This window comes from Paramisgurnus dabryanus, chromosome 22, assembly GCF_030506205.2.
Source record: "Paramisgurnus dabryanus chromosome 22, PD_genome_1.1, whole genome shotgun sequence".
Lineage (NCBI taxonomy): Eukaryota > Metazoa > Chordata > Actinopteri > Cypriniformes > Cobitidae > Paramisgurnus > Paramisgurnus dabryanus.
The window spans coordinates 15,752,795-15,767,838 of NC_133358.1; the positions used below are offsets into that span (position 1 = coordinate 15,752,795).

The following is a 15,044-nucleotide window of genomic DNA, read 5'->3' on the forward strand; positions in this document are numbered from 1 at the left end:
AATATAAGAGATGTCTGTGTTTTATACATCTTCATTTGTTATCATCACTACTGAGTATACATCAGTTGTAAGCAAGCCAGAGGTTATGTTTATGATGTGTATGCACGTGCGTGTATGTGTGTGCGCGCGTGCGTGCGTGTGTGGCAGAATGTGTAAGAGAATTTAAAGGGACAGTAATAACTTGAAGAAGACACACATGCATTGTCATCGCTATGATGGTTTCACTGAGCACTATCAGATTACACATATACACACACAACAGATAAAAAGCACATCCTCATTACATACTGCATGTCACATTTGTAAGTTTTTGTAGTTTATTTAGATCTAGTAGAAACTAGAAAATCACTGAACTGAAGTATTGCAAATTTGGTTGCAATTAATGAAATGTGATTTGTTTGTGTGCATTTGATTTAGACTACTAGAATTGCATGTACAATAGCTACAGTACTTCCTGCATTGGATGTTGCGCTGTAAAGTGAACGACTTTCACGCATTCCAACGCGCCTTTTAGCGCAACTACGCGGTACAACGCAACGCCACATGACGTCACAATCGTCTACCTCTCGTGCACTTCTCAATGTTAAGTCTTCTCGAAACAAGGCTGTATAATATATTTACCGCGACGCGTTATCCCGGAATGAATACGCGCAATAACTTATCCATTCTTTTCCTCGTTGCTATATGTAAGCATCAAATGCAAAACAATATAAAATACTTTAACGCCAAGCTTTTTATCTAATTAAACACATCCATCTCTAGCATCACGTCTAAAATTCAGCATTGTGGCAAAAACAGCGTCGGAAGCAACAGTTCACTGATCTCCTCATGTTCACTTGAGCGCGGTCCAGAATCCCGCAGCCGGTGGATCGATCGCAGTGACACGCTGAAAATCAAATCGTTACCAACCGGATAAAACAGTGACTGTGATGTGATATTCATTCATATGATCACCACTGACATGAGCTGTAGTTATTTTACTATTGCAATGCAAATCATCCCTGCAGTATCCCTTTCTTCACCAAACAGCGCAAGCCAAATCAAGCAAACGTTCAACAATTGCACAAAACTAAGCAGTAAATGACGCGAACGCATTCCTTACCTGGAGAGCCTTGTGGCGCGGATGGATGGTTTAATCCAGAAACAGACTGTAAACGCGATATATCCGTAACGGCGCGTGAAGCCAAGTGTTGGATTCTGGAGGTTCTCGCAGTGTTAACGGAATTAAAGCCCGGTGTTTGGTGGATAGGAGGTCCCCCTACTGCCGAGTTCTCACACTGCCGCGTGCGCTTCCCCGTCCTCACAACACTGACTGATATTGCTGCATCTCAGCATATGCACACACACACACACACACACACACACACACACGCACGCACGCACGCACGCACGCACGCACGCACGCACGCACGCACGCACGCACACACACACGCACGCACGCGCGAAACTATACGCTCAAGCCGGTCAGTTTACAATTTGACTCCACGCTAAAACAGAAGAGAGATGTATGGGCGTTATTGTGATTAATGTGACACTAAGTAATGTGACCGACATTTAAATAGTAACAAGGTCCAAGAAATGGCTCACACCCTTATGACATGCGCATCTCCCGCACGAGTGTTCAAGCGTAACGGTTTGTGGACATTTACAAACGCAGGTGCGCCTGCGCAGTGCGCACTCAGACTTAACCTATCGTTAATTGTATGATTTTTAAAGGCTACTGGAATAATGCTATTTTGTATATGATATAATCCTCACAGAAACCTTTTGAATTCAATATTTAGAAATAGTGTATCACTTTAAATGTCCATAGAAAATATTTGTCACCTTTTCACAAATTTCACTATGTTATGACATTAGCTTTAATACGTTTACAAGCAGAGGAATGTCATAAACAGACACAGACCTATAAGATTAGTTAAATGAAAGCTTTTGAATGGTATAGTGTATTTCAATGTACTGTAGGGAAATAAAGATTTTTGCCATGGTATCCAATAACCAAGTAATTTAAACTCTTTTAATGTGAACTGCACAAACACAGTGGTGCACAATATGCAGCACATGACATATTGAACTGTAATATTATAAGACCAAGGAGAGATATGGCTAATATAGGCCTACAGTATATGGCAGTCAAAAGTGTCAATCATTCAATCTAAACATTTTTTCTTTCTCTGTAAGACTTTCTCTTTCACACATTCACACACACACTCTTAAAGTGAGGATACTTCATCATTATTATGAGTGTGTCAGCAGGCCTGGGTGGAGGGTGCAGCCGTGGATTTAAGGGTAAATGGGGACACAAGAATTATGGTTTTGCAGGAGAGATAAATGAGCCAACCCTGCCTTACATAAGAGGCAAATGCCCCTTCCATTCATATTACACACACACGCACGCACGCACGCACGCACGCACGCACGCACGCACGCACACACACACACACACACACACACACAGGGTTTAATAATGTTATTGGCTTTTTACTCACCTGTAGTAGGCCTACTCATCAATTTTTTTTACATGAAATATCATTATTAAGATAAATAATGCTGAATAAGCATCATATAGTAAAATGAACATTATTTAACCTCTGAGGTTGCATTTTTCTAAATAGATTTTGGCACCTACATTATTCTTTATTTATTATAACAAATGAAATGTCTTTCTATTTGAGTATTTGTTAACATTAGTAAATGCATTAGCTATGAACTAACATTTGTGGCATGAGCAAAATACTTTTTATTATGTCTGTAATTGCAATAAAAGTGTAACCAACAAATAATGAATCCATTCACCTCCCTGACCTGCTCTGTTCAGGTACCTTATGCCATCCTGACACCTGGCAATTACAGGAGGGAAGATTGTGCCAACGTAAGAGGTTTATACCACAGTCACGCACAATGATGTTTTCTATACTCTACAATTTGACACCACACTGATTCCTAATTTCTTCAGTGTAATATATATTTAGACTTTAAATAGGGCCAAGAAATAACCATTAAGATACCCTATGCGTGATATTCATTTTAAAGGCCACTGCTTTATTGTACTAGTAAATTACAGTGCCCTTTACAGTTTTTTTTTGATTGCTAAACGACAGTGGGCACAACTGGAGTCACATGTGCAAAACTCTAACTACAATCTGCACAGCAGCAGTTCATGTGGACCAAACTCTAGTTCGTTTTTCATTGCTTGAACACAGTTTTCAAAACTCTACACACTTATCCCATGACTTTAACCACAACCTGCACAACACTGTGGATTTACAGCACTTTGTTCAAATGCTAACACACTGCTGTCAAAACTGTGAACCACACATTCAAAACACAATTGATTTCAGCCTTGTGCCTTTCAAACACTGCTGATAGCAATTTCATATAAATATGAATTCCAATTTCATATATGTAAAATATTACCTTTCATGACTTTTAGTTTCTACCTTTTTTTTCTCATTACGGTAATTCCGTAAATTACTACAGACTACTGAAGCAAACTGCTAATTTTCATTTACCTTAAAGAATTATGATTTTCTAAATAAAATAATAAGTCATGTGATAAATCAATAAATAAATCATTCTTTGAAGAAAACATTACTTTGTGTGACGTCACTGAAATTGTTTAAACTGTAAAGATACAAAGTTAGTAATTTCTGTATTGGTGTTTGATGTTAGTGTTTTTCCTCTCAGTGTGTTGTGAGTGACAGTGTGTGTTTTCTCAGTGAGGGTTGCGCTTAGTGTTTGGCTGCTTCACTGAGCTGTTTTGAGCCATGTGTTAAGAGTTGTGCTCACGTGACTTTTGGTAGTGCAGACTGTAGTTAGTGTTTTGCACATGTAGCTCCAGTTGTGCTCACTGTCGTTTAGCAATCGAAAAAAACTGTAAGAGAATAAGGACTTTTTTGACCTTCTTGCTGATCTTCACGTGTGCGCTAGATGGCGCCAGCGCGGCACTGATAACAAAGATAAGGGACACTGCTGACACCCATGGATGGGAAAAGTGCAAGCTTGATATACGGTACACATATTTATTAAAACTTATTATTTAGGGCTGTCAATTTATATCTTAACAAAAATCATACTCGGATTTACAAACTAGATGAACACTGAAAAACAACACTAAACCAGAACTTATACTGTGCATTTTTTTTTTATCATTTAGCATTTTCCTTACAAACTTACAATGCATTTAAGGTAAACATTTTATTATTATGTTTGTTTCCAAAATGTAATTATGCTAGTCATTATACTGTATACTTATGCTACACTTCAGAAAGTGACAATCATGTTGCAGATGTTGTTTAATTATAAAGCTTAGTTTAAAGCATGGTTTATTGTCATATCATATCTGATTACATGTTAATGCAAACTCTTAAAATATTATTTGTTTACATATCACAACAATGTAAACACCAACTGTTTTTCAAACGTAATGTAAATATACTCAGTTACATACACCATGATCCAAATCATTATATTAAGTATTTTTTATTATATTTAGTCCCTTGTTTTCCTCTTCAGCTCTTATTTTAAGTTCCTCAAGTTTCCGAACTCTTTCTTGTTTTCCAGTTTCTTTCACTTTCTCAATCATGAAGTCCAGATGTTTGTAAGTGGACATGCTGGTAGATTTTAATGCAGTTTCCATTAACTTCTCTAAACACTGATAACACTCTTCAACAAGCCTGATCCTCTCTGCGTCAGTCTGCTTGATTTCATTCTCTAGTCTGCACAATAAACTCTGCTGTTCCCCAAAATCCTTTTCATATTTTTCTTTCATGTTTTCTTCTGTTTACCTTCCTGCTCACAATGGCATATATTTTATCATCTTTCACATGTTTAGTGTAGTGACATTTCCCACTGCAGAATGTGCAGTTTCGCCATGTCATCACATGAAACCATAAGAGAAATATGAACCACCAATATCCTGGATACGTGCAGTTCTCTTTACATTGAGTGCAGCGGATTGCCCACCACAAGTGCCACCATGATGACTCTATGGGGACCTCATCTTCATAGAATTCAAAAACTTCATATTCAAAGTTGTTCATTGTTCTTCTGTATTCTTCTAATGTCTCCAAAGCCTTTTTTGTTTGCTTAACCTTCAATTCCTGTTCTATTAGCTCTGAAAGTTTTTTCTTTAAGTTGTTCACATTTTCATCCAGCTGTTTTCGTGCTCTCAGCACACCTTCAGTCATATTTAAACTTATCAGAATCATTCCATTCAGATATTCAAAGAACTTCTTAAAGTTTTCAATCCCTTGATCCCATGATGGTTTATAACTCTCTCTGTCTTCATCCTCATAACATTCACTCTGATAGTTGTCAAATTTAAAATAAACAGGTTGATCATCTTTCGTTTTTGCACATGGAATTTTGGATGCTTTAATGAAATGAAGCAATTTTTTGGGGACATTTTCATGAGAGTTTGTGAGGAGTATTATGATGTTTTGTTCTAGATTTTTTCCAAATAATGACATCATTTCATCTTGAATGTATCGTTGTCTCTCATGGAGTCGAGACTCTATTGCCTTCAGCACAAGACACACTGCATGAATTTCACGAATCCCATCCTCAGATCTGAACAACTGCTGTAAAGCTTCAAAAATAAGTTTGTCTTTTTCACGCCCCTGTGTGTTACCAAATCCAGGTGTGTCAATAACAGTGAGGCAGAATGGACTGTCTCGTGCAAAAATCTCATAAACTGTGACTGCTGCGGTCTGAGATATACCACCAAGAACATCACTGATCTCCAGCCAAAATTTGTCCTCCCATCTGACACCCATGATGTAATTAACCATTGCATTAATGAGAGTGGTCTTTCCGGTTCCTGTTTCTCCAACCAGCAGTATGATCTTATGAGGTCTTTCATAATTTTTTTCTCCAATCCTCTCTTTTCTCAGTACATTCTGCTCAGCGATTTTTGTTGTGTTGAGTATATATCTTGTAGTGGGTCCTACTTTTGATATACTGTTTTTAAGAATTTTACTGAGCTCCTTTGTCATTGCAATATTTGAATCTTCACATCTAATAAAACAAACAACACAACATAATGTTAATCATCAGTGGTGACTGCAGCTAGGGCTGGGCAATTTGTCCCCATAAAAAATCTGAGATTTTTTTTATAAAAAACTCGATTTACAATTTGATTCGATTTTTTCCCCGCCCCCATTTAAAACAAAATAATTGCAAACTTTATATATTTAAAAAATATATATTTATTATATTTAATTGAAATGCTTCAACAAAAAATTGGGAAGGAAGGAAGATTTGGCAAATGCAAAATGTATGTCAGTGTTTCCCACAGATCTGAAATTTACTTGTGGTGGTAGCTGGTGAAAAGGGCAATCATTATAATCCACCGACAAAAGAATGGTCTAATATACATGTGACACAGAACTAATAATGTGTGACACAACACAATACTTTGATTTATTGAACATTAATATTAATTTCACATTATAGTTCATTAATCTAACCACCCCAAACTTTCTTTGCCATAAACAAAGCTGACACTGTTTGTCAAAGCACTACCAAAACACTTACTGTTTTTGCACTGATATATGAAGCAATTTGATGACCCCTTTTATCAAACTCAATATAATACAATACTATGTACAGTATATTAATAGACAGTGCAGGTTTATAGATTATAAATGTGACTGATGTTATGATGGTTATTTCTATTAGATAGGCACTTTTACTGCTTCTACATTCTATTTCTCTTTTGACGATTAAAAAAAGCTTAATCCACTCATTATTTCAGATTTAAAAGTCTACTTGCTGTCCCGATGACAGGCTTTACATTACAGCTTTGCGTTTTTTATATCCTGAGTCAGCTTGAGCTTTGCTCGTTCAGTGCAATGGGCTTGACATTAGCACTGCTTTTTGCTACAATCTCTGTGCCAACTTTTTAGATTTTAGAAAAGATATGGTCTATTAATAGTAAGATTATAAAAAAATGGGATAAAGAAAATGCAGCGCGTGGTCGTAACAAGAGCCAGTTGTTATCGCCATAGAAACCGGAGGCACGCTGAAACTTCACTCGAGCTTTAGGTAGCGCTTACGGCCCTTCTCCGATCGACTCGGGTTTTACACACAATATTAATCATACTTGGGACCCAAAGTAATAAACTAGGACCGACCCGGACCAGACTGACCATTTCAAATATAAACCCGGAACCGTACGGGTCCTCTCAGTGAAGAAAGACCTCTAATGGTAAAACTCTGCTCAAGTTCAGAAACATGAAAGGATACAATGTGACACTGAGCTTGCTTCGCGTCGCACTTAATTAATTGAGAAACAAAGAGCACGTGAACGCACACTCAACGGGAGAGACACAACGTGCTTGCACGCAAAATGAAGCCAACTTGGATGCTATAAACACATATGCACATAAGCATATGCGACCATTTTGGTCGCAGTGTAGTTCCATGGCTTCTCAGTAACCTCAGTATGTGCTGCAGTTGATCCAGTTTGTTTTATTTTTTTAATTTTTTTTACTGTCCGGAAAACCACCCCAATTACAGTAATATATGTTTATATATGTTTATATGTTATAAAATATTTTTATATTTTGGCAAATATTATTACTACCATGAGAAACCTTTAGATGTACTAGATGGTTATAGAGTTACAAACAGAATCTATGTACAATAAAAGAAACCTTAATGGTACAAGAATTGTAAATTTAAATAATTTTACTGAATGTGAGATGTTTCAAATGCATTTGAATTAAGCCTGTAATCTGTAAATGATATATACTTCTGCAAAAATATTTTGAGTACAGAATATGAATCCTCACTGTACCAGTTAAATAAGCTGTAAGTAACTATAACTAAACAATCACATCACAAAAAAAGGGGATAATTCAGTCTTTGAATGTTTTCTAAGTAATTGGTTATCTTGATATAGGCCCACATTTTCAATCTGACCTCTTAGTTTAAGTTCCTCAAGTTTCCGAACTCTTTCTTGATTTCCAGTTTCTTTTATTTTCTCAATCATTAAGTTCAGAAACATGACATGCTGGTAGATTTTAATGCAGCTTCCATTAATTTCTTTAAACACTGATAACACTCTTCAACAAGCCTGATCTTCTCTCTCTCAATCTGCTTTATTTCATTCTGCAGTCTGCACATCAAACTTTGCTGTTCTGCAAATTCATTTTCATATTTCTTTTTCAGATCCTTGCGTGTTCTTCTGATTTTCTTGTCTTAATTTCATATATTTTCTCATCTTTCACATGTTAAATGTGGTCACACTTCCCACTGCACAAAGGTTCTGAAACAATTGTAAAGGTTCTATATAGAACTATAGCTTACTGAAGAACCTTTTTTTTGCTGAAATGGTTCTTTGTCTTCGCAAAAGGGTTCTTCAGTTCCCGCCTTTTTTATTTTAAATTAAGTCAGTTAATTTCAAGCTGCCTCTTGATTATTTTCACATGTAAAAGCCCTGAATCATCAGTCCTGCTCAACCGCATGCAGACTAACAACACAAACAGGTAAGAGAGTAAAATAATCATCATTTACTGTTAAAAACATTTTGAAAATGTAAGTTTTGTGTGTTCTTATTGTAATTTATTTATTTTATTTAGTTTGTTTTTATCACTGCTCTCTGTGTCACCAAATCCAGGTGTGTCAATAATGGTGAGGGAGAATGGACTGTCTTGTGAAAAAAACTCATAAACTGCTAGATTGCTCATCTGATATCTCAACTACCTCCAGGCACATTTTGTGTTCCCATCTGGCACCCATGATGTAATTCACCATAGCATTGATGAGAGTGGTCTTCCCTGTTCCTGTTTCTCCAACCATCAGTATGACCTTCTGAAGTTTTTCATCTTTTTCTCCAATTCTCTCTTTCCTCAATAATTTTCCTTCATTTATCTTTGTTGTGTTGAGTATATATTTTGTAGTGGATCCTTTAAATGATTTACTGTTTTTAAGAATTGTAGTCAATTTATCTTCCATTGAGGTGTCAAAGTCTTCGTACATGCGTAAAAAGCTCTTCATATTAATATATAGTGGCTTTAAAATTTTTAGTTTTAATAGTTTTTGTCTGAAAAAGACATTTTCCTATCAACACTTGGTTACACTCTTAGAAAACAAGGTACATGAAGGTACAAAAGTTGTCACTTGGGTATAGTGTATCAGAGTGAAAAAGGTTATGAAGAATAAGCAACATATTTGAGTTGGGTGAACGTTGACAATTTGTTAAATAAATAAAAACACCTGTGAAATCATGCAAGAATCATTTCCTTCTGTATTATTAGATAGATTCATTAGGATTTTAGCATTTTCTGAAACGCTTAATAACATTTAAAATGTTGACATAAAAACTCCTATTAAAAGTCATGTCATAGATCAAGATGAGACATAATGATAATGACCTACCTTGTAGAGAAAGGTTGCAAATCTTTGTGGTTCCAGAACAGATGATATTGGGGAAATGTTGCTAGAAATGTATATGTTTAACTGAATCAGAGTGTCAAAGTCAAATTCCTCTTTTAACATGCATCGTCAAATAACCACAAGACTCAGGAAGTGTAGCTAAACAATGAAAACCCCCAGGTCACATGATTTACAGAAAAAACTTTCTTTACAAGAAGGCTTTTTTGTAGTGCACACTACCAATGGAAATATATAAAGGAAGATAGACAGAAAACATTTTATAATAATACTAAAAGACTTAGGAACCTTTATTTAAAAAGTGTATATTCAAATATAAAATTAATGTTTATCTATAATTTCCCTTAGTAAAAACACATACAGTATATACTTTATTTATCTGACCCCATTCAGAATTCTTAAGTAAGGGATAATGTAGAGGCAGCCGGTAGTTATTGGGAAATAAGCCCCGACAGTGTGATCAGGACCCGCTTATTACACGGCTACTTGCCACATAAGAAAAAAAACTGGACATGAATATGAATTTGAAACATTTTATTGGCATATTTGTTTTAAATTAACATTTTTATCCTTCCGCGAAACTTTGCACAGATGCATAAAATGATCGTATTACCTTATTAAGATCCTCTGCTTCATACTTGTCTGTCTCTATTTTTTTCTCTTTAACCAGTCTTTGAGAAGTTTTAATGCCCATTCTGTATTTTTTTGGTTGTTGGCTTTGTAGCTGTCGTGCTCTATTTTGTCAAGTTCAGTCTCAGTAAGCTGTCTGTGTCTTGTCGTGGTTGTCGAGTGTTTGTCACAAGATGTCGCCAAACAGACAGTAATCTTTATTGATCTTTATTGGCGCGGAGCGATTTTACTCGTGCAAGTAGTCCGACTGTCCGGCTATGCGTTATTATTTTGGAGCGGTTATTATTTGAAAAGAACGAACCTGCAAATGTCTCAACTGACCAATCAGAATCAAGCATTCCAGAGAGCCGTGTAATAATTCTTAATAAGATATAATAATTAGATCTGTAATTTTCAAGTCAAGATACTAAAACATCTATGTACATAATCTGCACCAGCAGTGAGCTTGATCTGAGGATAAACTTCTGCTTAAGATCCCTCATGTTCACCTAAAGGGTTTGAGATAGCTGGTCCCACTCTCTGGAACAATATACAACTTTACATCAGAACTTTACTTTATCTGAGTTTAAATCCAGCCCAAAACTTTTTTCTGTGGCTTTTAACTTATATATCAATTTTGTTTTAAGTGTTTTTGTAATTTGCATTATCTCCTTGTTTTTATATTTATTGTGTTTTAGCATTTATTAGGGGCCAAGCCCACAGGGCGGTAGGCCACTATTGCAATTGATGGTTTTCTTATTATTAGGGGTCAAGCACCGAAGGTGCTGAGACACCTATTGTTATTGTTAGTATTATTAGGGGTCAAGCACCGAAGGTGCTGAGACACCTATTGTAATTGTTAGTATTATTAGGGGCCAAGCACCGAAGGTGCTGAGGCACCTATTGGAACTGTCAGTATTATTATTCTTCTTCTTCCCCAATGGGAGTCTATGGCAGCCCTATGAACCGTACGTAGGAAAATGATGAAATTTGGCACAGTTGTAGTGGTGGTCTTAAAAAGTCATGTGACCAAAAATGGGGTCTCTAGTCCTAACTCTATAGCGCCACCAGCAGTGCAAAAATTCAATGTTCAAATGGTTATAACTGCTGATCCGCTTGATCTATGAAAATTCTACTTAGTACACGTGATTGCTCTCCTCATGCTTGTTGTTTTTAATACCTTACAGTAAAACTCCACCCATTACAGTAGCGGCCATTTTGAAATGTACAGTATTCCGTTTATTCGCTACTCCTCCTTCAAATTTGGTTCAATTGTTATGAAATTTGGCACAGGTGAACTTTGGAGTGAGCCGCACAGAAATGACCAAACAGAATTTTGATATTTATCTTTGTTCAAAAGTAATAAATGCGCAAACTTAACGAGGTTGATGCAAAAATGGTTCTGAAGCTGTAGCTCGGTCATTCTTTGATCAATTGAAATGAAATTTGGTACACTTCATGTGGACCATGAACTTGGGGTTCATGCCAAATTTGGTGACAGCGCCACCTATGGGTCATGAGATATGAAAATAGGCTATTTTTGCCCATAACTTCTGAACTGTTTATCAGAAAATTATGATCTTGATGTCTATGGATTGCTTACCTCATGCCGCATCTGTCGATGTATATTATGCCGGGTTTGACCGAACCGCATGTCCGCCATTTTGAAATTTCACATAATTTGTTATATTTTTTGAACTATTGGACATATCCGCGCAAAAATTAGTAAGGAGCTTCGACATGATGTCCTGAAGGTACCTGGGAAGTCAGAGTACAGCGCCACCTAGGGGTTATAAACTATAACAGTTCTTATGGAACTGCTTATAACTTCTGAATACTTTGTCTGATATTAATTTCTTTGTGAAATTGTATTCACTGGTTTATGCCGATTGCAACGATACCTCGTTTGTCATTTTCCAACATTCTGTTCATGTGTTATTGTAAAGCATATGGTAGATGATTTTTTCGCTACTCCTTTTACAAATTTTGTTTATTTTATGCCAGGTACTGCTCGTATAATGTTTGGAGCAATCCACACAGAAATGACCGAACAGATTTTTGATATTCTGTTCTCTTTCTTAGAAATACCACTCCAAAGTTGACCGTGCCTGTGACATTGTCTATTTGTCATAGTAAATTAATGTGACTGTATATTACATTGTATAGCATTACTATACAGAATGATCTTCTTGTCTTCAATCTCACTTGAGCTTTTTGATTCTCATATACATTGTATTTCTGTTAGTTCTGCTCTGCACTGTCAGTTCTGCATCTGAGTTGATTGGCACATGTCAATCCTTGCAGCACCTAAGCTGTTTTTTTGCTGCCTCTTGAGCTGTGTTAACTGAGTTGTGCATCTGGTTAACCACATGCCATGAGATTCTGAGGTCATGGGTTCGAAACCCATGTGCAGTGATATTTTGTCTTAACTTTTTTCTCACTTAAGTTTTGTGAATCTCATACTATACATTGTATTTCAGTTATTTGTGCTCTCTGTTGTCATTTCTGCACTTTTGGTAATTGCTGGATATCAATGTTTACAGCTCTAAATCTCTATTCTATAGCTTGGACACACCAACTCAGTGGTTTAATCGTTTACTCAGTGGCGCATGCCGTAACTGCTGTGCTTTGGGAACCTGAGTTCATGGGTTCGAATCCCATGTGCAGTGGTTTTTGTCTTAACTTTTTTTTCTCACTTAAATTTTGTGATTTTCATACTATACATTGTATTTCAGTTATTTGTGCTCTCTGTTGTCATTTCTGCACTTTTGGTAATTGCTGGATATCATTGTTTATAGCTCTAAAGCTCGTTTCTATAGCTTGGACACACCAACTCAGTGGTTTAATCGTTTACTCAGTGGTGCATGCGGTTAGTGCTGTGCTTTGGGAACCTGAGGTCATGGGTTCGAATCCCAGCTCTTACTTTAACTTATTGAGATTTCCTTTTGCGTTCCCTTTAACACGTTCTTCTCGACCTGTCTGGTTTTCCACACAGGTTATATTTTTGCCATCTTTACTGTTGTCGCTCCGCACTGCAGTGGTTCTGCTCTGCATTTGCTTTGCTTCGGGTTCGGGCTCTGTATTGCGCGCTTTCTGCGCTTTGCGCATTTGCTGCGTCGTGTGGTTTTTGCTGTGCTTTGGGTGCTCATTGCGCTGATGGTGCTTGGCCCCGTATCGCTGCTTGCAGCTATATTTATTATTATTATTATTATTCTGCTTCTTCTTCTTAGCCATAGGCGTCTATGGCAGCCCTATGAACCGTACATAGGAAAATGATGAAATTTGGCACAGTTGTAGTGGTGGTCTTAAAAAGTCATGTGACCAAAAATGGGGTCTCTAGTACTAACTCTATAGCGCCACCAGCAGTGCAAAAATTCAATGTTCAAAGGGTTATAACTTCTCATCCGCTTGATCTATGAAAATTCTACTTAGTACACGTGATTGCTCTCCTCTTGCTTGTTGCTTTTAATACCTTACAGTAAAACTCCACCCATTACAGTAGCGGCCATTTTGAAATGTACAGTATTCCATTTTTTCGCTACTCCTCCTTCAAATGTTCTTCAATTCTTATGAGATTTGGCACAGATGATCTTTGGAGTAAGCCGCATAGAAATGACTGAACAGAATTTTGATATTTATCTTTGTTCAAAAGTAATAAATGCGCAAACTTAACGAGGTTGACGCAAAAATGGTTCTGAAGCTGTAGCTCAGTCATTCTTTGATCAATTGAAATGAAATTTGGTACACTTCATGTGGACCATGAACTTGGGGTCCATGCCAAATTTGGTGACAGCGCCACCTATGGGTCATGAGATAATAAAATAGGCTATTTTTGCCCATAACTTCTGAACTGTTTGTCAGAAAATTATGATCTTGATGTCTATGGATTGCTTACCTCATGCCGCATCTGTCGATGTGTATTATGCCGGGTTTGACCGAACCGCCTGTCCGCCATTTTGAAATTTCACATAATTTGTTATATTTTTGGAAATATTGGACATATCCGCGCAAAAATTAGTAAGGAGCTTCGACATGATGTCCTGAAGGTACCTGGGAAGTCAGAGTACAGCGCCACCTAGGGGTTATAAACTATAACAGTTCTTATGGAACTGCTTATAACTTCTGAATACTTTGTCTGATATTATATTTTTGCCATCTTTACTGTTGTTGCTCCGTACTGCAGTGGTTCTGCTCTGCATTTGCTTTGCTTCGGGTTCGGGCTCTGTATTGCGCGCTTTCTGCGCTTTGCGCATTTGCTGCGTCGTGCCGTTTTTGCTGTGCTTTGGGTGCTCATTGCGCTGAAGGTGCTTGACCCCGTATCGCTGCTTGCAGCTATATTTATTATTATTATTTTTCCCCAATGGGAGTCTATGGCAGCCCTATGAACTGTACATAGGAAAATGATGAAATTTGGCACAGTTGTAGAGGTGGTCATAAATAGTCATGTGACCAAAAATGGGGTCTTTAGCAGTAACTCTATAGCGCCACCAGTAGTCCAAAAATTCAATGTTCAAACTGTTATAACTGGTGAACCATCTGATCTATGAAAATTCTACTTAGTACACGTGATTGCTCTCATCCCGCTTATTGAATTTGATACTTTACAGTAAGACTCCACCCATTACAGTAGCGGCCATTTTGAAATGTACAGTATTTCGTTTTTTCGCTACTCCTTCTTCAAACGTGGTTCAATTCTTATGAGATTTGGCACAGATGATCTTTGGAGTGAGCCGCATAGAAATGACCAAACAGAATTTTGATATTTATCTTTGTTCAAAAGTAATAAATGCGCAAACTTAACGAGGTTGACGCAAAAATGGTTCTGAAGCGGTAGCTCATTTATTCTTTGATCAATTGAAATGAAATTTGGTACACTTCATGTGGACCATGAACTTGGGGTCCATGCCAAATTTGGTGACAGCGCCACCTATGGGTTACGAGATAATAAAATAGGCTATTTTTGCCCATAACTTCTGAACTGTTTGTCAGAAAATTATGATCTTGATGTCTATGGATTGCTTACCTCATGCCGCATC

General features: G+C 37.0%; 2 protein-coding genes across 5 annotated transcripts in view; both read right to left on the minus strand.

The window, feature by feature from the left end:
• Positions 1 to 1,229, minus strand: part of dlgap1b (discs, large (Drosophila) homolog-associated protein 1b) — a 116,227-nt gene extending 114,998 nt beyond the window's left edge. For 2 of the 4 annotated variants that reach the window (XM_065294920.2, XM_065294919.2), the window contains exon 1: positions 1,103 to 1,225. The gene's annotated coding sequence lies outside the window, so the exon portion shown is untranslated. Of the gene's footprint in view, positions 1 to 1,102 lie in introns of all 4 variants that reach the window. The other 2 variants (XM_065294921.2, XM_065294922.2) reach the window with 2 other exon arrangements.
• A 3,261-nt stretch (positions 1,230 to 4,490) lies between these two features.
• On the minus strand, positions 4,491 to 9,521 carry LOC135785574 (uncharacterized). Its single transcript, XM_065295022.2, has 2 exons — positions 9,385 to 9,521; positions 4,491 to 6,018 (listed from the first exon to the last, which is right to left on the minus strand). The coding sequence occupies exon 2, from the start codon at positions 5,994 to 5,996 to the stop codon at positions 4,755 to 4,757; it is 1,242 nt and encodes a 413-aa protein (XP_065151094.1). The 5' UTR covers positions 5,997 to 6,018; positions 9,385 to 9,521; the 3' UTR covers positions 4,491 to 4,754.
• Positions 9,522 to 15,044: the final 5,523 nt, after the last annotated feature.